The 24,465-nt window shown below is 44.3% G+C and overlaps 1 protein-coding gene across 6 annotated transcripts in view; it reads right to left on the bottom strand.

Moving 5' to 3' along the window:
- LOC147640010 (damage-control phosphatase At2g17340-like) overlaps positions 1-24,465 on the bottom strand; it is an 86,990-nt gene that overhangs the window by 58,609 nt on the left and 3,916 nt on the right. For all 6 annotated transcript variants that reach the window (XR_015262289.1, XR_015262292.1, XM_086776266.1 and 3 more), the window contains exon 2: positions 14,124-14,189. Coding sequence is in view for 4 of the 6 variants with exons in the window: in XM_086776266.1 (XP_086632392.1) it covers positions 14,124-14,189 (66 nt within the window). In the remaining 2 variants the exon portion in view is untranslated. The remainder of the gene's footprint in view (positions 1-14,123; positions 14,190-24,465) is intronic.

The raw sequence follows: 24,465 nt of genomic DNA, 5'->3' as shown, positions 1-24,465 counted from the left end.
CTGTAGCCCACAAAAATGCATTTCATTGTTTTATCATCTAGCTTTGTTCGGAGTTGTTATGGCACATGTGCATATGCCAAACACCCAAATGTACACATATAATCCACTTTTGGCTTTCAGCTATATCAAGCCTCAAATAGTGTTATGGTTTTCAAAGCTTTTGTTGGACACCTGTTCAACACGTGAGTTGCACACATTATAGCTTCCATCCAAAAATTGTGAGGCAGCTTTTGTGCTTTCACCATGCATCTTGCCATCTCCATGAGAGATCTGTTTTTCTGCTCAGCTACACCATTCTGCTACGATGAGGCACAGTACATTGGTGTTTGATGCCCTTTTGAAGAATATAATCCTTGAATGCATTTGGCATATATTCTCCACCTTTATCTAAGCGGAGTGTTTGGACTTTACATCCACATATATTTTCAGCCATTGCTACGAAGTGTCGAAAGCATGTAAACATCTGCTTTCGCTTTCAAGGGGTAAACCCAAGCAAACCTGGAGTAGTCATCAATGAATGTGACGAAATAAAGATGCCCCCCTATGGATGGTGTCCGCATTGGACCACATACATCACTGTGTATGAGCTGTAATTTACTTTCAGCTCTAGTAGCCCCATCCCTGAGAAATGGTTTTCGATGCATCTTTCCCGAAATACACCCCTCACATACATGTCTTGTTGGAGACTCAAGAGGTGGCATATTATCAACCATATGATGCTTTTGCAAAAGCATCAAACTCAGAAAATTTACATGCCCAAAACAAGCATGTCACAGTTCTGCATCATGCATAGCATGAGTGTGGGCAGCCACTGTATTTGCATCATAAGTACGCTTGTCATAGCTGTCTAGCTTATACAAGCCTTTGTATCGTGTTCCGAAAGTGACTATTTCATAACCCTTTGATGGGTCTTTTACCAAACACTTCCCATCTTCAAATTCAACCTTTAAGCCTTGGTCGTTTATGGCTGAGACGGAGAGCAGATTTTTCTTTATCCCTGGAACATACAACACATTTTTCATACATGTATTGGCACCATTGGCTACAACAAGTATGACATTGCCAATTCCCTTTACTGGATATGTGGTATGATCTGCACATGATACAATGTGGCCATTTGAAGCATAAACCAAGTGCTGAAATACATCTTTGCGTGAAGTGATGTGGCTCGAAGCACCACTACCAAAATACCATAATACATCCTGTCTTTCAGATGCAATGCAAGACATATCATTGTCTGAAGCACTTGTGTCACTAGTGCATGTGACCAAAAAAGTGTACTCTTCCTGAATTACATTAGCCGATTGTTGTGCTTTGTCATCAGAAGAGTCTGCTACTGCATTGCCTGCATCTTTCTTTTTCTCACAATCCGCTTTCTACATTCATTGATGTAGTGGCCAGGCTTATGGCAATAGTGACATTTCCCCTTCTTTTTAGGCTTATTTGCATCCCCTTTGTCAGACTTTTCACCACCAGAAGAGGGCTGTCCATGACCAGCCTTACTAGAATGTTGTCCCCCATGCTTAAAGCTCTTTGCTTTACCCTTACCCTTGGCTGTAAATGCCTTGTCTCCACCACGGTTGCTAGTTAGGTTTGCTCTTGTTTGCTCTTCTTGCAAGAGTAAACCCACCAGCTCTTTAAAAGTGACGAGATCACCACCTCCTCTCATAGAGAGGTTGAGAGAGGTGTGAAAGCCCAAGTAGGAAGGTGGTAAAGAATGAAGAGTGTTGGTTGCCAGTTGTCTGTCTGGGATAACCTCGTCAATGTTGAGCAATTGTTCTTGCAAATCTTTTACTTTGGTGAGATGATCTGACATGGAGTCACCCTCATCCATAGAAAGAAGATCCAATTGCCTCTTGAAGTAGGCAACTCTTGCCTCGTTGCTTACCTAATACATTGCTTCCAATGTGTCCCATGCAAGCTTCGATGTCTTGCAAGACCGAATGTGTGGAATAATAGACCTTTTCACTGAAAGGTCTATCAAGGCCTGTGCATCCCTAGAGTCCCATCTCTTCTGCTCTTGTGTGGGAGCAGGTTTTACCTTAGGAGCTCTTTGAGCACCTCCCCTTTGAGGCGTTACTGGCTGTATGGTAAGTGGGCGTGTGTCATCACCACACACGATGCCCCAAAACCCTTTGGCTACTAGCAAATTACGGATCATGAAACTCCAGAGGGAGTAGTTTGATCCATCCAACTTGTCCTCCTGGGTCAGCACAGCAAATACATATGTAGCATTTTGGGCCATGTCAACAAAATACACCTGCAAGCAAACCAAGCACCAATGTGCACTGCCAGGCAACCAAATGTCTTGTGCAAATTTTTGCCTGCAACCTAAAGCAAGTATAAACCTGCACCAAATTGTCCAATTACACACAATGTATTTACATATGAGACCAATCACAACTATAATCCCCAATTACATGCTCCAAACTGAAAAGCCCCAATTTTTATGCACTGCAATTGCTTTAATGTGTAGTCAATTGCCCGATTTTCACAAAAGCTCCAAATTTTTGCAACTAGAAGAGGCTTAATTTGCTGATTTTGAACTTAATTTGAAAAACCCCAAATTCCAACCAAAGCAGCATGTTCAATTTTGGCAATTCTGCATCAAATTGAGAAGTCTACATATGGTGCTTCCTACGATTTTCCATGCAAAGGGAAATTTTGCCAACCCCCCAAAATTCTCTAAACCTGCACTAGAATGTCTACAACAAATTTGTTTTTTTTTTTGAAAAAAAAATACCTGCAAGTGACCCGCTTGAGATGACGAGGTACAGAAGGCGAGCGGAGTTGCACGGTTGCTGTTGCAGCAGAAGGTGGGACCGCAGATGTGGAGGCGGCGGGACCCGGAAGTAGGGCTGAAGGTGGCGGGACTTTGAAGCTAGAGGTGGCGGGACCCGAAAGCAAGGCTAAAGGTGTCGGGACTTTAGAGCTGGAGGTGGCGGGACCCTGAAGCTACAGGTGACGGCGTCGACGATGGGCAGCCAAGCTCAGTCGTAGGTGGCGGGACCCAGAGGGTGCAACTGGCAGCGACGCCGGCTGGACGAAAACGGGACGACTGGGCATGGACGGAGCTCCAAAAGGCGAAGGGGAAATAAGTCCCAAAAAACTAGATTTTTCGACGGGTGCCACATAAGCCACAAAGGTGGCTGAGCTCCACCAATGGCCGCCTACTGTGGTGACAGCACCACCCGGCGGCTGGGGGGAGGCGGAGCTCTGCACACTAGCGCCACCACTCCAAGAGACGGAAACAGGCTGAGGGCTGGCCGACCGGCGGAGCAGAGGTGGCAAAGAAGAGAGCCGGAGACTGGGGCGACAGACAGAACCCACGTCGGCTTGTCCAGCAATGGAACGGAGTGACGGACTCTGCAGAGGTCAGCCATATCAATAGCCTGCATTAGATGCATTTAGTTGCATTCCTTGTAGAAGGGACCAGCCCCAAGGCAGCCCCCAAGGTGGGCTAGCCTAGCAAGGGGGTAGCTATCATGTGCACAGTGTGTATCTACCGTGTGCTACACGCACGCAAGACTAGCTTCGAGGTTTGGGGAAGCTTGGAGCTAGGCAGGCTGATTGGCGAGCTGAGTTAGGGATAGACTAACGGGCGGGTGTCCAAGTGTGGACGCCCGATGACCGGCCAAGAGCCTATAAAAGGGTGGCCAAGGTTATTCATTAGTCATATAGAGTCTCGCGAGATTTGTGAGAGCTCTATGGTCTTGGAGCCTGGATCTAGTGCAGACGTGCACCTGCTTTACGCAGCCGAGGCCGGCAGCAATCTCGAGGCCCGCGAGGGTAGCTTCGTGGCGGTATGGGACGTCGCGAGGAGGAGATTGGTCGGTATGTCAACCTAGTTAGCTCAGCTCGTGGCTCGGTGGGGACAACCAAGTCTGTGGGCTTGCCCACTGCTATCATGGTTCCGAGATGAGTCAAACGCACCCCCTTGTTGTTTGTTTGTTTGTTTGTTTGCAGGATTCGAGTCTCGTACCAGGAACGATCACGAGGAGATCCGGTGGGGATTTGACAGTGGTATCAGAGCATGCCTCGTGAACGAGCAAGTCGGTAGGTAGAGAAGATGAGGTCGAAGAAAGGTATGTGTTCAAAAAAGCTTGCTGTTTTTTCTGTGCATACTGCTGTTTTTCAGATTCAGTATGTTGCTTTTCCATCATAAGAACCCGTCATGATAGCGATTGTGGTCTAGAAAGGGTTGTTTGCTTTGCAAAGAAGAGGAAAGATGGTTTTGAACTGTATAAACAGTTTCAAGTGAGAAGAAACCGAAAAAAAAGCATGTTCGTTTGTTTTGGTTGAACTCGAAAGAGAGAGAGAGCGAGAGAAGTGATGGATTGGCTGTTGCAGGGTTGCAAGCGCATGTTGGTCGTGTGCTTGTTGGAGGCGCATGCATGCAATAGGCTAGGCCTACATAGGCAGTCGGCCAAGCCTACGTAGGCAGGCGCCTAGGCCATATATATATATATATATATATATATATATATATATATATATATATATATATATATATATAACACAAAAGCAAAAGCTCAAGTAGCTTTTGGGGATAGTTATATAAACCCCTTAAGTGGGCTTCTTGCCACACATCTCTCAAGTTTTCAAGCTCTCAAGCTCTCAAGTTCCCTTGCACTTTTATTGTGCAAAGATCGAATTTTCTCTCCACTTGTCCTCTTCACGATGTCGACCCAAGAATCGGAGTTGGAGACCCTTGTCGAACGCGAAGGCTTGCTGGCTACGGAAGATACCGATGCCGATCTTTTTGACAATTATGTGTCAAAATCAAATTTCCACGAGTTCAAAGTAGCTATCGAAGCTTCTTTTTCAGAACGTCAGGCACAAATTGCCACCCAGATGCAAGCCTTGCAGAACTCCATCTCTCTTTTGACCACTACCCTCTCTACTCTTCCAGGTATGGATACCTTGGCCTCTGCTTTAGGCCCCAACATTACTCCGGAACCATTCAGGGACGAGCAAAAGCAACGTACCAAGGAGATCGTGGACACTTGGCTACATAAGTGACAGGTCCATTTTCAGTTTCATCCATATGATGATGAAAAAAAGATCCAGTTAGCAGCAGGTTTCCTCTCCGGCAAAGCTTTGCTTTGGTGGAAGAAACTCAACCCTAAGCCAACAACTTGGGCACAATTCGAAGACGTCTTTCAGAAGGAATTCCTCAAGAAAGAGGATGATTATGATGTTGTTGCCCGGTTTTCAGCTTTGATCATGACCTCACAGCACCTCACTTATGAGGTCTACCTTCAGAAGTTTAGAGACTTGCAGATGAAAGCTACAAAGATGGATCCCACTACTCTTTTGGGGTTCTTCGTAGCTGGTTTACCAGACTCATACCGTTTACAAGTTAAAAATAACAAATGCAAAACATTGGACGAAGCCATTCATTCAGCTCGTATCTATGATGATACAATGGTCTCTTCCAAGTCGAAACCCGTTACCGAGCAGGGGAACAAGCATAAACGAAAGTTCTCCGCACCTATGGCTAACACGACTGAAGAAAAGTCTTCGGACCAACCTTCGAAGAATTCAAGTTCGACTCCAACGACGAAGAAACGACTCCTTAGGGCTTTAAAGCTCAAGAAGGAAGGACGTTGTTTTATCTGCGAAGAAAAAGGTCACATGGGTAATGAGTGCCCGAAGCAAAAGGGTGCAAAGACCAACGCAGGACCCAAGCCAAAGGCAGCTAATCAGTTGTCTTTGACAGGTACGTCAATTACCGTACTTTCTCGCCCTAGTACATGTTCTGATTGTCAGTTTAACTCTAAAGTATTTGGCTTGCATGATCTTCTCCGAGTTTATGGAGAAGTGAATGGCCATAAAATTCACATTCTTCTAGACCCTGGCAGCTCACACAACTTTGTTAACTATAAACTTGTGCAGAAATTGAGTGTTGATACGACACCTAGCGATCATACCTATGAGGTACGCCTACCTGCGGGAAGGCACGTATAGGATCGAAAGGTGGAGATGCTTCCAATCCAGATTCAGGACTACAAACATACTCTGGAATGCTATGTTATGCACCTAGAAAATGTAGACCTGTTATTAGGGATTGAGTGGTTTAAGACTCTTCAAGTCCAAATAGATTGGTCTAGTCATATTTTTTCTTTTCGGCATAGGGACATCCAGTATAGTATTTTAGGTGATTGTATTCATTCCTCTCAGGGACCTCTTGTAAATACAGTTGATTTTAGAAATATAATGGATTGTTCTTTGTATACCGCTTTCCATTGTGTATTGATTCCACTTTCTTCCTTTCTCATCCCTTCCATGGATGTAAATGAATTAAGTGTGTTTGAAAGCAAAGAATTACAGAAGATACTTGATTCGTTTCAAGATGTATTTCCTAAGGAACTGCCATCGGGTTTACCACCTGAACGGGCCATAGATCATCGTATTGACTTGATCCCTGGTGCCCATCCTGTCAGTATTCCACCTTACAGGATGAGCCAAGCTGAGAAAGATGAGTTGGCTAAACAACTCGAAGATTATTTGAGGATGGGCCAGATCCGTCCAAGTAATTCACCTTGGGTTCACCTGTGTTGCTTAGGAGAAAGAAGGACAACACTTGGAGAATGTGTATAGATTACAAGAGATTGAACAAGCTGACCATTAAGAACCGTTATCCTCTCCCTAGATCAGATGACCTGATTGACCGGTTAGCAGGAGCGAAATATTTCACGAAGATAGATTTACGTACTGGCTATCACCAGATACGTATTCATGAAAGGCATGTCGAAAGAACCGCCTTTCGGACTAGGTATGGCCATTACGAGTTTCTCGTATTACCTTTTGGGTTAACCAATGCTCCAGCCATTTTCTAGCAAATGATGAACGATCTTTTTCATGAACATTTGGGGAAATTTGTGGTGGTGTTCCTGGATGATATTTTGATATATAGTCGTACTCTTGAGGATCATGTTAGACACCTCACAATTGTCTTATCTATTTTACGACAGAATCGACTATATGCTAAGTTAAGTAAATGTGAGTTTTTTATGACAGACATCATTTACTTGGGACACATGATGACTAGAGATGGATTGAGCATTGACTATGACAGAGTTCAGAAGGTTCTAGACTAGTCTATACCGCGAACAGTGAAACAACTTCGTTCTTTTCTCGGTTTTGTTGTTTTTCTTCGGAAATCTGTACGGGAGTAACTCTCAGCTCACACCATCGATGACCGACTTATTGAAAGGTCGTGGACGTAAGTCAAATCAGCCTATCATTTGGAATAACGATTTGGATATGGCCTTCAGACTTTTGAAAGATAAAGTCAAGGAAGCACCTATCTTAGCATTACCCAATCCTAGTCGGCCTTATGTTCTTGAAACTGATGCCAGTGACTATGCCATCGGGGCTGCTCTATTTCAAGATGGTAGACCGGTTGCTTTTGAAAGTAAAAAGCTAGACGACACTCAATCTCGTTGGCCAACCCTTGAGAAGGAGCTTTATGCTGTGATTCATGCTCTCAAGGTTTGGAGACATTATTTATATGGCTCCAAGTTTGTGGTATTGATTGATCATCAATCAATCAAGTATGTGTGTCATGCAGATGATTTGAGAGGAAGGAAAGCTCGTTGGGCTGAATTAATGCAAGATTTTGATTTTGAGATTCGTTATAGAAAAGGGTCCATGAATAGTGTTGCAGATGTGCTTAGTCAAATTAGAGAGGTGAATACTTTGTCGTTCACCGAGATTTCTATTGACTTATTTCAGTCATTGAGAGGGCTTTGCAAGACTGATAGTTATTTTGGTCCATTTTGGCAGAAGATCCGGGACGGGAGCTCATTGATTGACCAAGACTCAATGACTGAGTAGTCTACCATTCAGGCTGCAGGAGGCCAGTGGATGATTCGGAATGGTTTACTATTCCGTAATGACAAAATTTGTGTACCACAGATCCCGAACATTAGGTCCAAGATTCTTAAGGAGTGTCACGACGCCCTTCTGTTGGACACCCTAGGGTAAACAGGACGCTATCGTTAGTAAAACACACTTTTTATTGGCCAAAGATGAAAGGGTATGTAGAAGATTATGTTCTAAAGTGTCAAATTTGTCAGGCAAATAAAGCTGAACGCTTTAGACAGGCTGGGTTGTTGCATCCTTTGCAGATCCCACGTAATAAATGGAAAAGTATTTCCATGGATTACAGTAGGATTCTCAAGACTTCAGCATGATGCAGCACGTAATTTTTTGCAAGATATGCAAGAAATGTTACAAGTTGCGAAGGAATCTAATAGAAGTGCTCAAGACCGAGACAGGTTTTATTCTAATAGACATCGTTCACCCAGAGAGTTCTCTGAAGGAACGATGGTGTATTTGCGAGTTCCGAAAGATTCCGAGACTTTACGGACACGTCGATCTCCGAAATTATCCCCTAGATACTGTGGACCATTTCGTATTACACGAAGGATTGGTTCAGTTGCATATGAATTGGATTTGCCTTCTCATGTGAAAGTTCATCCTGTATTTCATGTCAGTAGACTTAAGGAAGTACTGGGTGGAACATATCAGTTAGTTACTCCTCAAGAAATTATAGATGTCGAGGACATGACATTTGTTCCGCACGAACCTCAAAAGATTCTTGGATTTCGTAAAAGAGGATTGCGTAATACGCTTATCACGGAATACAAGATCAAGTGGAAGGATCGTGTTGAGGAGGACGCTACATGAGAGACATTGACTACTCTTCAAAGAGATTACCCACCCTGGTTTTTTAGTGAGCTCAGGAGTGACCTCTTAGAGGAAGGGGAGTATGTCATGTGCACAGTGTGTATCTACCGTGTGCTACACGCATGCAACACTAGCTTCGAGGTTTGGGGAAGCTTGGAGCTAGGCAGGCTGATTGGCGAGCTGAGTTAGGGATAGACTAACGGGCGGGCACCCAAGTATGGACGGACGGGCGTCCAAGTGTGGACGCCCGATGACCGGCCAAGAGCCTATAAAAGGGTGGCCAAGGTTATTCATTAGTCATATAGAGTCTCGCGAGATTTGTGAGAGCTCTATGGTCTTGGAGCCTGGATCTAGTGCAGACGTGCACCTGCTTTACGCAGCCGAGGCCGGCAGCAATCTCAAGGCCCGCGAGGGTAGCTTCATGGCGGTATAGGACGTCGCGAGGAGGAGATTGCTCAGCTCGTGGCTCGGTGGGTACAGCCAAGATTGTGGGCTTGCCCGCGGCTGTCATGGTTGGGAGGTGAGTCAGGCCTGCACCCCCTTGTTGTTTGTTTGTTTGTTTGTTTGCCAGATTCGAGTCTCGTACCAGGAACGATCACGAGGAGATCCGGTGGGGATTTGACAGTAGCCAACTCCCTAGCCACACACTTAGGTCAGCCGACAACTTCTTGGAGACTATTGTGCAGTCGGACAGATCATCATGGACCTGGACAGCAGTCGGCCAAGTGCCAAACTGCTGTCAGCCAGCTTAGTGGTAGTCCGCCACAAGATTCAGCAGCCCGACCCATTATCTCAGCCAACCAGGCGTTTATGCTAGTTGTGTACAGTTGCTACAGCCGACCAAGCATTTGTTGCTGGTCGTTACATTTTCTATTGGCCGACAGGCATGTAAGGGGCAGCCGACTTGCATGAGGTGGGCATATAAAAAGGCAAGGCCAGTTCATTCCCAAAATATGCAGGTACAGAACATCATTATCTATCTATCATCTCATTGTGTGCTGCCTTGAGCTTCTCCACTATGTGCGCGCGCACATGCGTGCATTCCTGCAACCCTATTTCCAACCTTCCAACAGAAACAAGCACATGTTAAGAGCCAATACAAGGACTTAATACCAATCTCTCAAAGGTGTGAACTGTTAACGAGGGCTGGAAGAAAACCCGAGAGAACACCCACCCACATCCATCACATCTCCATCTATATGGCACACATATGCACGATCCCTGTACGAAGTACCAGATCAGCCCCCCATCCCACCACCATCACATCCACATCCCATCACATTCACCTTCTTCACACCTACCATGGTAGCCCGAGCCATCCGGAGACTCAAAAACAGTAGATTGTATACAAGACCACGAGGGACACTTGGCAGAGCACATCTCCCATGCGGGGGAGACTCTGGCACCCCTCCTAGCCCATATGTTCAGCCAGACTCTTTCGAAAGGCTTCCCACCCATCTGGACAGCCCATATCATCACACCCATCCATAAAGCCGGAGATCCCATGGACCCCAACAATTACAGGACTATTATGATTGGCCACACACTGGCCAAACTTTATGGGTCCGTACTGGAGATGGAGCTCAGCACATTAGCAAAGAAACATGGGCACAAAGCATCAAAGCAAGCAAGCTTCTGCAGGTCATTCTCCACTTTGGCTCACATCTTCACCCTCTGAGCCATCATAGAAGAGGCCAAAGTACAACACCGACGGGTTTATTGTTGCTTTGTGGATTTCTGCAAAGCATTTGATACGGTGCCTCAAGCCAGATGACTGCAGAGACTACAGGATTTGGGGGTACCATCAGACATGATCTAGGGGATCATGATTCATGGCATTACATGAGTCAGTCATAGGGCTGGTGAGATGCCAAGGAGGATTATCACAGGAGATCTCCAGTACCACCGGAGTGAAGCCTCCCACTCTCTTTGGCCCCTACATTGACGAGATTTTGGCCTTCATTGATAGAGGGGGAGGAGGCGTATGACTAGCAGGCCTCCTTGTTTCGATACTACTTTATGCTGCTGGCATTGTGCTTATTGCAGAGGCTTTGACGTGGTACAGGACTTTTGTGCACAGCGGGATCTCATAGTAAACCTTGGGAAAACCAAGCTTATGGTCTTCAACACATCCCCTCTTTTCACATCTTGACTGAATCAAGAGCCGAGGACCAAGGTGTGGCTATTTGACACCTTGGTCACCCCGGCATTTATGTATGGAGCACCTGATCTTACAGCGGCCAAATGGCCGAAGATAGAGAGGCCTCAGGTCATGATGCTCTCCCATATGCTACACAGCAACCCATCGGTCCCACATGACATTATTATGGCAAAGTTTGCTACAGCACCCATGGTAGTAGATGCACCCTTCCAGACAATCACATACATTCATACACTCACAGAATCAGTGCCATGGCTCCCTAGAGACTCCCAAGGCTCACCCTATAGTCCTGGCAGCTAGCAGCAGATGGGCACGAGTCATGGTATAGCCGAGTATGCACTTGGTTCACAAGGCAGGGACTCAGGATGGATCGCCTTCCCCCACTTCAGTATGACCCAAACTCCCCATTCATCAGCTTTTGGTTTTTTTATGGATATTTTCTTTTAGTTTTACTTTCAATACCATGACGATGTATTCCATGGACATGATGTAACATTTTGGTCTCATAGGTCATTTTGGCCTTTTGAAGACGTTAATACAACCTTCTTTCTTTCTTTCTTTCTCTCTCTCTCTCTCTCAGCCCCTTCTGACCCAATGGATATGTCATGGATATCTGATCTACTTGTATCAACCATGCTAGATGTCCCAGATGGCTATCTACCCACCCTGGGGGGATGATCATACTAGCTCTAATGATGATGTATTTTCATGTTGTTTGTTTCTCATTTTTCATTCGTCAGTTATTTTCAGTTTCATTTACATTTTCTCTTTCTTTTGTTCCATGACGAGATATAACATGGACTACGATGTAATCTTTTGGTCTCATAGGCCCTATGGTTCTTTTGAAGACGATTAATATAACTTTCTTTCTTTCTTTGTTTCTCTCTCTCCAATTTCAGTTTCAGTTTTCCATGACAATGATATTCCATGGATACCAGTAATCATCTTTTGTCTCATTGGCCCATCGGGCCTTTTGTAAGACATAAGTACAACTTTCTTTCTTTCTTTCTCTCTCACCACACATACAGCATGGTTCTCCATCAACCACCTTAGTTCTGCCTCCTGTGCGATTGAGAACTACCCAATAAATTGGCCCAACCCCTCGCCCATTTGAGCATCTGTCTCCCAACCAAAAACCAGGTCCGCATGCATCAATAGGAGCATCCATAAAGCATCAAAGACCGAGTTGTTATCCCAATCACGTGATGTGGACCCAGTTGGAGGGTGGCTAACATGGGCTAACACCTATGATATAACCAATCTTGACACTATAGATTTACGTGTTGACAACCTCTCTATCATATTGATGTTATTGAGTTTAGATCTATCTTCACTGCACTGTGCACCCTCACTAGTGCATGACATCCTCCGTCCAAAGTCTACCTAGATCACCATCAAAGCTCCTTGCTAGAGCATACAGATAGGAAGCCGCAATAACTTTGTTGCAAACAATAATTTAGTATAATTGTCCATCTCTATTGCATCATATTCTTTGTCTTGTTGTGGAAGATTCTACTATTATGTGTACAAGCGCAAGTTGTATTTTCTTACATGGTATCAGAGCACAAACTCTAGATAAAGTTTTTAAGCAAGTGCCTCTTTGGTAGCAGACTCAGAGAAGTGGCTCAACCTGCAAATAATAAATTGCATGGGCTTAGCCACCACTATTCGGTGATGGTAAGTTGAATGGAACCAACTATACACTCTAGAAGTTCACGTTAAGGTCCATGTTGAAATCTTACGAGTTGGAGGAAATAATTTGGGTTGATGTGAGGTCAGGTCTACAAGAGGATCTCATAGAGCCAATACAGATAATTTGGCCTGATCTAGCTCTTGCTTTAGCATGGAGAAGAAAGAACAAAGATGCTTTGTATACCATTATCACCAACGCCATTGATTATGTGATGACTCTGATTTAGCATACAACTACTAGAGTGAAGGCATGGGTGGTTCTATGGAACCAATATGAAACGCTAAGTATTCATAACCTTGAGGGTCAGCTAGCTTCAAAAGACTTTTTGATGGAGAAGTATTTGAGAAATTCATTATGTAGATCAAAAATCCACGAGATCAAATGGCAGCAATAGGATCAACAAGTCAAGTGAAGATGTGGCATTAAGGTGCATCAAGATATCGCCCCATAATTGGATGACAAGTGTATTTCAGAAAGTACCCAGTAATTAGGTTTTCCTGGCAAGGAACCGTTCAGAGCAACAAGATCGGCTATTTGTATTGTACATATTTCATTTCCATAATAAAACAAATACACCAATCGGGTGTGAAGTGCACTCTTTTCTCCTCTCTCCCTTAATTAAAGTTATGTATACCAAAGAACATAATTAGAAAATCTCAAGACTTCTGTTCACCAGACATGATATACCCCTTGCAGTTCATGGTGCAGATGAGAGTTCCGCCTTACCTTCTCTATCGGACCTCATGGCAAACTGGAGAGAGCACAAACCCCCTTTGAGGATTTCAAGGGATGCACCTTGCAGAGGGTGAGGCACCGGCCAAGGTGCCAGAGAGGGACTCTGGCGTTTGTGGATTTGGGAGGGTCGGCACGGGACGAGCGGATATGGCATGATCCAAAGGAGGACAAACAAGGAGATGCTTGGCACCCCCAGTCCATCCATACACAAGTAATCCACCCCATTGTCTAATGCACTCTAGCTTCCTCTAGCATACAACCTCCCAGCATTTCCATATCAATGATCAACTTCTTTCACCGAAGCACATAGGTGTGGAGCTTATAGCCATATGTTGTACCACAAACATCAGTAATACAATAATGTTCTCTTTTGTGCAATTTGAGTTTTTGTGCTATAATAAAACCTACTTCTTGTGAGAGTTGTATTGCATACACAACACGTATCACAGCATTAGAAAACTCCATAGGCACTAAAATGTCATTCTATTGTCACAATGGTCTGCAATGAACGATTTTCAAAAGTAAAACTTTGATGAAAAATCCACAAACAAAACAGTTTCAAGATTTGTGTCCAATCCAATCATGAAATAATGCATAATTCTGTTGCCTTGATATAACCTGCTTACACTTTTTTGCTGCATAAAGTCTCGGACCAAACAACATAACTTGAATTAACAAGATTGTGAAGGTGGCTAGATATGCAAAAAAACAAACTTTTACTTCACAAAATATCCCTACATATATCCAAGGAAATTCTTGCATTGAAATATCAAACTGTACGCTTAAGTTCAAGAAATGTGTCCTTTCCTCTAAGCGGTTAAGTTAAAGGGAAAAAACCTTTGTGCAAATTTGGCAGCTCTACCCGGGGCATCTAGGATTGTATCATCTGCTTCTGCTTGATTCCTAAAAATAAAGACACAACACTTAGATTTCAGCCCTTGCCTACAAAAGTTTGATAGTAGCCATATATACTTCACAATAAACAAGAAAAGATATTGAGCATGTCCATTCCATTCTTGCATATAAACGTTCATACCCTATGTGTGAGAGCTATCTACTAACCATTTATATCATATAATTGCTTTTCATTTCCGAGTCTAGTAGCATGCATAGGAAACCCTTACCCTTGTTACATGATAATCCATTCTAATTAATATGAGCTTCATAAAAGGAAAGAGCCGTTTATAAACAATACTGCCCCAAGGATCTTGTAACTTTTTTTTCCCGAAAAAGCGTCTTCTATCAAGTCATAACAACCCCGTCAATAAGTATTAGTTTCTTCTACTTGAAGATTCACCAAAGCTACTCTTTCCTCAAGGATTCTTGCAACAAAATCCTTATAAGTTCACCTAAACACAAGACAAACACAAGATTGATCCAGATTAAGGTAACACAAGCTAGCTCACCACCCAACCATAGATCCCGTACAACACAGAATCTCACTGTAACTCGCGGCGGGTGCCCGGGGGACTAGGGCCTTTGACACACTTGTTGATACCATCAATGCATATTAAAACATTTAAACATGGCCACAACCTTAATACATATCCATCATCACTTTGCATAAAACATAAAACTGGACAAAACATCCACAAATGCTGAAAATGGAGCTTGCACGTGTGACACCGCATAGAGGCCGGAATGGGCCGACCCCCCCCTTGGAGTATTTTATTACCCAAGGAGAATAATATCATGTACAAGCTTTGAGGGCCTTACTCTCCCCACGGGAGATGCCGGATTATCCCTATACAAATGCCATAACACAGCCCAACACAAGGCAACTGAGCTGGAACATAGGCTGTAGAAATGCCGAGCCAACAACATAATCCATATACCTCCGTGTGGGTACTGATTCTTCCCCAAAAACCACAGGTCTTCATGCAATAGAGCTGGTACAACAGGTTCAGCTCTCCATTCAACCGGTACAATAGGTACAGTGGCCAGTACAACCGGTACAATGGCTGGTACAACCGGTACAATGGTTGGTACAACAAGTACAGTGGCTGGTACAATAAGTACGGGGGCTGGTATAGCAAGTACAACAAGTAGAGAAGCTGGTACAGTCGATACAATGGGTGATACAATAAGTACAGAAGCTGGTACAGCAGGTACAAATGCTGGTACAGTAAGTACGGTGGCTGGTACAGCAAGTACAAATGCCGGCACAACAAGTACAATGGCTAGAAATCATAATAAATGATTAAATACCCTTGCCTTCAGTATTTCTTCGCGATGGAAGCCTCCAAAACAGTCCCCAACAGCCGGTATTCTTCATAGGCAGCCTTCAAGAGAGAGAGAAAGAGAGTAGCTATCCTTAGGGCAGCCTTCAACGGTGGTAGAGGCTAGTGTGGTGCAAGAGAGCCTTTATTAATGAAGAGAGAGAGCTCCAATTTATAGATTTGGGCCTCCTATGAGCTGAAATGGCAAGATAAGGCTACAATGACAAGTGGAGAGCCACACAATAGCTGAAGTGACAAGTGTGAGGCCACTTGTCTCACTTTGATCCACTTTCTAACAAGTGTCAGGCCACTTGTCTCACTTTGGTCCATTTTCTTGCCACATGTCCCAATCTAAGAGATGGGTCCTTCCATAAACTTTATCTCTAAAAATATCCCAACTGGTAGACATTCTGTCATAGGCACTTTGCCAACTCTTGGTATCTCCTCAATTCCAGATGTAATGACGCGAACAGAATTTCCATCGGAGTCGGGCCAAAAATAGCAACTCTCCTAAATTTTAGGAGTGTGGTCCTTTGTATTCTAGGATAATCCCCCATTCCCAAAGCTTGTACTTTCCAAAATATTTAAACATCCTCGAGTCCACCAAACCCCTTTCAGACTGGGAAATGTCCAGGCTAGTGACATTCTCCCCAACTTCTTAAAAGTTGTCCGCAACTGTAAGCTTCAAGCCATATATTCAAGATATAATCATGTCCCATCGATTGGGCGAGACGAGACAGTCTCAAAAATCCAATATAACTGAAGAATCCATGTCCCAAAGAAATGGGCGAGACTAAATAAGTCTCCATAATACCAATATCAAAATCATGTCCCAAGATAAATGGGCAAGACAAAAACAGTCCCATAAGTCCAGATATCATAATCATGTCCCAAGATAAATGGGCGAGACAAATCAGTCCCATAAGTCTAGATATCATAATCCATGTCCCAAGTAAATAGACGAGACAAAACAGTCCCATAAGTCCAAATATCATAATCCATGTCCCAGGTAAATGGGTGAGACAAAATAAGTCTCCTGCCAACAAAACATCGGTCCACATGACCCTTGGCATAGACATAAGTCCCGTCATGTCCACTTTACCACTTGCACTCCGTGTTGGTACTCTGACCACACACGTTGGATGAGAGGTGGGCTCAAGTAACAAGATAAAACAATTACTCGCAGGCATAGATAACCTGGTGCTCCATAAGCATTTCTGCTACACATAGTTTATAGGCATTTCGGCCACCAATAGTTTGTAGACATTTCGGCCACCAACTCACACTACCCTCTCAAGTGCCCATGTTCCCTTCCATCTGCTCTCTATTGTTCCACCCATACATGGTAGAAACAATCTTCAAGAGAGCACGTAGGACAAGAGAACACTACACAGGGTATGTTGTGCTTGTCACTACCCTTTGAAGTGTCCATGTTCCCTTCCATCTGCTCTCTATTGTTCCACTCTCACATGGTAGAAACAATCTTCAAGAGAGCACGTAGGACAAGAGAACACTACACAGGGTATGTTGTGCTTGTGACTACCCTTTGAAGTGTCCATGTTCCCTTCCATCTGCTCTCTATTGTTCCACCCTCACATGGTAGAAACAATCTTCAAGAGAGCACGTAGGACAAGAGAACACTACACAGGGTATGTGAATCATGAGTTTCATAAGTCCAATGCATCCCAAATAAAGGGAGCCAAAAAGAATAATCCATCCCAGTAAAAGGGAGCCATAAACATAATCCATAAACGTGAGGATGGATCCAAATCCCTAGAAAAGAAGTCCAGGAATCCATAGACCTGTATACCATAATCCTTGTATACCATAACTCTTACCACATACTCCGTGCTAACCACACACCTTGGAGTAGAGGTGGACTTTATCCATAAAAGCATCATATCCATGAGATATCCAAAGATTTCTTCTCTATAAACTCGGACAGATTCGTCCATAGAAATTGCTTGTGAAGCCCAATATCTATATAAATCTCGTCCAAGAAAGAAATCTCCATAGATATAATCCATCCCAATAAAGGGAGCCATAAACAATGTTTCCCTGAAACCATCTCAAGGCAAACAACACCACCTTTCTCCTTGCATAGCTATACAAGGGTTAGTGAATATCAAAAACACTTCATAGCAAAAGCACTAACTTTGCAAACTCAAAGTATACTTAGCTTTTCTTTGCCAGGTTGGTCATGAAGCCAAAAGAAATATCTCGTCACCATATCCTTAAGATATCCTGAGATATATCTCCATATAGCTTGCCTGTAAGCTTGATAATATAATCCACAATATCCATATGGAAAGAGTGCTAAACGTGTGCACATAAAGCCAACTCCATACTTCCAAGATAAATTTTGCGAATTCATAAATCCTTAGATCAACAAGCTATCTACTGCTCATGCTCACGCTTCATAGGCTCTGAAGTGGCTGGCCATGCTTAATAGCAATGATGGTAAGTGTGGTCCCCACTTGAGATCTTTTCTCTTCCTTATTGATAGAAGGAAGCCTCCGCTTCCAAGAAAGCCTATGCTCTGATACCAATGTAACTCGCGGCGGGTGCCCGAGGGACTAGGGCCTTTGACACACTTGTTGATACCATCAATGCATATTAAAACATTTAAACATGGCCACAACCTTAATACATATCCATCATCACTTTGCATAAAACATAAAACTGGACAAAACATCCACAAATGTTGAAAATGGAGCTTGCACGTGTGACACCGCATAGAGGCCGGAATGGGCCGACCCCCCCCTCCCTTGGAGTATTTTATTACCCAAGGAGAATAATATCATGTACAAGCTTTAGGGCCTTACTCTCCCCACGGGAGATGCCGGATTATCCCTATACAAATGCCATAACACAGCCCAACACAAGGCAACTGAGCCGGAACATAGGCTGTAGAAATGCCGAGCCAACAACATAATCCATATACCTCCGTGTGGGTACTGATTCTTCCCCAAAAACCACGGGTCTTCATGCAATAGAGCTGGTACAACAGGTTCAGCTCTCCATTCAGCCGGTACAATAGGTACAGTGGCCAGTACAGCCGGTACAATGGTTGGTACAGCAGGTACGGTGGCTGGTACACCAGGTAAGGCAGCCTTCAAGAGAGAGAGAAAGAGAGTAGCCATCATTAGGGCAGCCTTCAACGGTGGTAGAGGCTAGTGTGGAGCAAGAGAGCCTTTATTAATGAAGAGAGAGGGCTCCAATTTATAGATTTGGGCCTACTATGAGCTGAAATGGCAAGAGAAGGCTACAATGACAAGTGGAGAGGCACACAATAGCTGACGTGACAAGTGTGAGGCCACTTATCTCACTTTGATCTACTTTCTAACAAGTGTCAGGCCACTTGTCTCACTTTGGTCCACTTTCTTGCCACATATCCCAATCTAAGAGATGGGTCCTTCCATAAACTTTATCTCTAAAAATATCCCAACTGGTAGACATTCTGTCATAGGCACTTTGCCAACTCTTGGTATCTCCTCAATTCCAGATGTAATGACGCGAACAGAATTTCCATCGGAGTCGGGCCAAAAATAGCAACTCTCCTAAATTTTAGGAGTGTAGTCCTTTGTATTCTAGGATAATCCCCCATTCCGAAAGCTTGTACTTTCCAAAATATTTAAACATCCTGGAGTCCACCAGACCCCTTTCAGACTGGGAAATGTCCAGGCTGGTGACACTCACTCAAGCATAGGGACTAAGACTCCATCCATACAGACCACATCAGTCAGCCTTGGCGTCCCATACCGCCAAGACCTGCCCTAAGAGGCCATCGGTGGATCGTCCACCTCAAGGATAGACAATCTGGCCTGGATTGAATCCATGGTCTAGGCACAAACCATCTTGTCACGTGACAATACAATACAACAATCCACTTATCACATAACCCTCATTATATAACTTTTTCCAATCAAAGCCATACTTTTTTTTTCCAAGAAAGATCCATCTATTAGTTACCAAGAAAAAAAAGCTTTGATGGCTAAGTACAAAGTTCAAACTCGTCTCCACATGGGGAGCGGGAGTCAAGAAACGTAATGAGGGAAAAGGATGCTCTTCTCCTCCGGTTGGCCACTCTAGGAGGAGAAGGCTATCTCATGCGATGGGGGGAGGGGGAAACAACTACACAGGTGGTCTATGGTGCCAAGCAGGCTCACCACCACTATTAGTGTAACTTGGTTGAACACAATGCTAATCAATACACTTAAATACACTAAGATTTGATGGACACGTGCTCAAATACAAGAAGTAAATTGCTGAATTGACAAGAGACACACAATGAGCCGGAACGGCCGACCCCTCCCTCAAATAAAGTATATTGATCTTGGGAGAATCAAGTACATAGTGTCATGGGCATTTCTGACCAGATTTCCATACCAATGCATATGAATACGGTATTGCAAACAAGTGGTTGTCGATGTAGACTTGCAAATCCACACTACCCTCTCAAGTGCCCATGTTCCCTACCATCTGCTCTCTATTGTTCCACCAACACATGGTAGCAACAATCTGCAAGAGAGCACGTAGGACAAGAGAACACTACACAGGGTATGTGATCTTGTAATCCGGTTCCTCTCTCCTGCTACTTGCTTCCATATTTAAGCATAAAAGCTTACCAATAACAAGTAGAGTCGATGACAACGGAAGTCTTCGCGATGGAAGTCCTTGGAGTGTTGAGATCTTCGATTTGTTGCCTTTCTTCGTGACAAGAGTATTCAAGAGGATGAAGGGAACCTTAGGAAAGCTTCCCCTATGGTTCAACTTGAGAAAGGAGGGCTGAAATTAGGGTTTTCAGCAAAAAGACCAGAAATTACAGCAATAAAGAGAGCTGTTTTGCTGAATTTCAATCATTGGGAGTGGGAAGGAGAGTGATTAGCATCCGGAAACACTCTTGGAAGCTTGAGAAACACCTTAGCAAGCTTGGAAATGGAGTTGGGAAGGAGAATGTGCAAAAAATTGCAGCCCAATAGCCCTCATGAAGGAGGCACCAAACTCTAGAGAGAGGGGGTAGAGAGGTGGTGAGTTGTCCAGTGTAGGTGGCAAGCACGTGCTTTGTGGAGCAAGCTAGAGTGGACACATGGCTAGTTACTCCCTTTGTACAAAGGGGATAAGGTCTGGGCGGTGGACATTGGGTTATGTCCACCTCGGGACATCAGTGTGTGTGAACACCGGGTTGGTCATAATTTATAAGTGAGTTTTGGTCACCCAAAACTTATTGAAGTGTGTGCACACTCACTTATAAATTAGTGCTAACTCCTAAGACCAAGTTTATGACCAATACTTACCACCTGTCACATGCCACATAACCATGTCAGCAGACAGTTTCATACGCACGGTTCGCGGGCGAGCGTCCCCTTACCCGAAACTACACATTGGTCAAGCAAGCATGAAAACAGCATACAACTTCAATTGCAAGCAAGCACATAAATATGCTATGCAATGCAGCATTGGTATGGACAATCCCCGTTCATGAGACTATACCAAAATAGACATGCTCCAGGCAAGTACACGAGGTACCAGACCCAATGGAACACCAATCCACCAAGCATTTCCGGGCATGTACACGGAGGCACAAGTCCCAACGGAAAGCCAAGTCCACAGTAACACATGAGTGGCATCAATCCCCGACATATACAACTGCCATGGACACCAGTCCAATGTACATACATGATAAGAAAGCACGGGTGGACCAATTGGGTGGCCAAATGGTGACATCCCCCCCAGCTTCTAAACAGTTGTCCGCAACTGAAAAGCATCCAAATATGTCTGAAGCACATGCGGGCAATCTCTGAAGAACTCTTCATCTACCCATTTAACGTCAATGGAAAGATAGTTCTTAAACTTCACAAGGTAACGCCTGACAACTTTGCCTGCAGCAAGCTTGCGTTCCTTGTGATACACAATCTGCTCTGGCTGCAAGATCTTCTCAAGCTCATCCACTTCTAGTGGATCTTCAATGACCGTGTCACTGGGCTCCGGCCCTACATACTTGCGAAGGAGTCTCACATGAAAAGCATTGTGTATGTGCCAATGACTAGGTAATGCCAATCTGAAAGCCACTTCATTGATCTTCTCGATCACTCGAAAAGGCCCATAGTACCTGGTTGCAAGCTTAGGATATGCACCCTCTTTGCTAGGCCTCTTTGCAAGTCTTGCTTTCTCAAATTTCAGCAATACCCAATCATTCTCTTTAACATCCAATTGCCTTCTATGCTTGTCGGCAGCCTTTTTATGCTTGTCTTGTGACTTTGCAGTGGCTGTCCGCACCTGAGCAAAAGCAATATCCAAGTCTCTTACATACTCATCAGCTGTTGCTGCAAATATATCATCCTTTGTGCGAAGGATGGGTGGCAAAACCACCTTACCATAAACAATCTCAAACGGGGCCTTTCCCGTAGATGCATGCACCGTGTTGTTGTATGCAAATTCCACACACACCACTTACATACCCAATATGAAATTGCCTTTTCACAGATTCAACTGTCTTTAAAACAATCATTTAATGAAATCATAGTGTAAGTACTGCTCCCAAGAAGACTTCTGATCCGCGACATAACATTTCAAGAGATCCAACACGGCTGAATTTGCAGCCTCACTTTGCCCATCCGTTTGAGGGTGATAAGCTGATGAGAAGTCCAATTTAGTGCCCATATTATCAAATAAGACCCGCCAAAAGAAACTTGTAGTCCTGGGATCTCTATCCCCCACAATGGACTTCAGCATTCCATGATGTTTGAACACTTGTGCAAGATATATTTTAACCATATGCTCAGCTTTGATGGTCTTTTTGACCGGCAAGAAATAAGCTTGCTTGTTTATTATCTTTCATGAGATAACCCTCTTTGATCACATATGAGGCATGTGCATGACCAACCATCAAATCAGCCCAAATAGTGGCAAAATCAGTATTCGTATGATACAAATCACGCATGGTAGACAAGTCCCCATGAGAGGCAACGCAGATAGCTGCTATATATGGCTTTCGTGACAATGCATCGGCCACTACATTCTTCTTTCCCGGGGTGTGCAAGATCTGAAAATGAAACATAGAGAGGAAATTGGCCATCCTCATATGCTTCTCTGACAACTTAGTTTGGGTAAGAAAATACCTCAAATTCTGGTGATCTGTCTTCACAGTGAAATCAGCCCCAAGAAGGTAATGTTTCCATATAGTAAGTGCATGAATTACAGCCAAGAGCTCTTTCTCATAAATGCCAAGAGATAGCTCTGCATCATGCAATCTACGGCTCTCATAAGCCACGGCATGTCCCTCTTGCTCCTATGCAATTTCCAGATGCATCACATTCCACACAAGAAGACTTTTGCAAATCATGAATGATCAACACTGGACCATGAGTAGTTGCATCTTTCAATTTGAGGAATGCATCCCTCTCTACATTAGTCCATTTGAACACGGCCTTCTTCTTTGTCAAATCATGCAAATGAGAAGCAATCCATGCAAAGTGCCGAATGAACCTACACATACGAAAGGATCCATCCTTCTTTTGAACCAAGAGAACAGGTGAACAATATGGAGAAGAGCTTGGCTGAACCGAACCCTTCTCAAGAAGCTCATTCACCTGCTTCATGATTGTCATGTGCATCACAGATGCCATGGACATTTCTAGGGCTAGATCCAGAAGAGGCAAGCAGATAAAGATTATGAACCAGTAGAACCAGAAGGAAGGAGCTTCAGGTGACTCATCTGAAGTGGACGTGGAGCAAGACAAGTGGGATCCAGATAAGTGCAGTAGGCTGGCTGCAGAATTGAGTCGGCTGCTGCAGGACCAAAGGAGGTGTCGGTTGTCCATAACAGGGTCGGCTGAACCAGCAGATAAGGGGGCAGCAGCATGCGCAGGAGGATATCTAGTCGGCTGGCTTAAAAAGGCATTTATGAAGTATGAACTGGCCGACCAGCAGTCGGCCAGTTCCCCATGCAGTCCAAGGGGCTATAAATAGCCCCCTTGCTCTTTGTATTAGTCATTCCACCCACTAGGGGTGTGAGTCAATAGGAGGTCCCATAGGGGACAGAATTTAGGGTTAGGAACCTTTTTATGAAGGCAGCCCATGGCTGCAAAGATCTGTACCTTTTTTGTACATAGTATATACTGAAATTCCAGCACTTCACTCTCTCTCTCTCTACTCTCTCTCTACCTGCGTTTTTGCATCATGGTGCGTTTTTGCATCAGAAGGTCTTCAAGAGTGTTTAGGGCTGAAAGAAGGTTACCCAGAGCTTCCGCGCGTTACATTGGTATCAGAGCATCAGGCTCAGCCAAGCTAAACACTGATTCAGTCCCAGATGATGGTGTACAGGTCCAAGGTACAGGAAAGTACACGGATTCGAAGCCCAAGGCGAGAACACAGATCGGGAAGATCTCCCAGGAGGTTTGTTGGTGGTGTTCCACAGTGCCAGATGGGGACGGCAGTACCGTGAGCCAGATGGGTTCTCAGGTAACGGTCCCAAGGGAGGTTGATCCTCCAAGGGTGATGTGAGAGTGCCAGACTCAGTTCCAGGAACGAAGACCAAGACGGTGTTCAGAGCCAGGGCAGGAATGGATTGTGGACTAGAGGAAGACCAGATGCATAGATCTTCATCAGAGACAGAGTGGTTTGGAGAACAGATCGGATTTTCAGAGAAAAAGGTTTGCCAGGGCTGGATGATGACAGAGGGACTTCGGAACAGGATTGGGATGATGACAGTCATCCAAGAGCAGATTGGATTCCCGTCATCAAGTTTAGCAGAGGGGGATGTCATGTGCATCACAGATGCCATGGACATTTCTAGGGCTAGATCCAGAAGAGGCAAGCAGATAAAGATTATGAACCAGTAGAACCAGAAGGAAGGAGCTTCAGGTGACTCATCTGAAGTGGACGTGGAGCAAGACAAGTGGGATCCAGATAAGTGCAGTAGGCTGGCTGCAGAATTGAGTCGGCTGCTGCAGGACCAA

The sequence above is a fragment of the Cibotium barometz genome, chromosome 3 (assembly GCF_041138505.1).
Source record: "Cibotium barometz isolate CiBa-2024 chromosome 3, ASM4113850v1, whole genome shotgun sequence".
Taxonomy (NCBI): Eukaryota; Viridiplantae; Streptophyta; class Polypodiopsida; order Cyatheales; family Cibotiaceae; genus Cibotium; species Cibotium barometz.
Note: the sequence above shows the minus strand (reverse complement) of the source record. Positions and strands in the feature narration are given on the sequence as shown.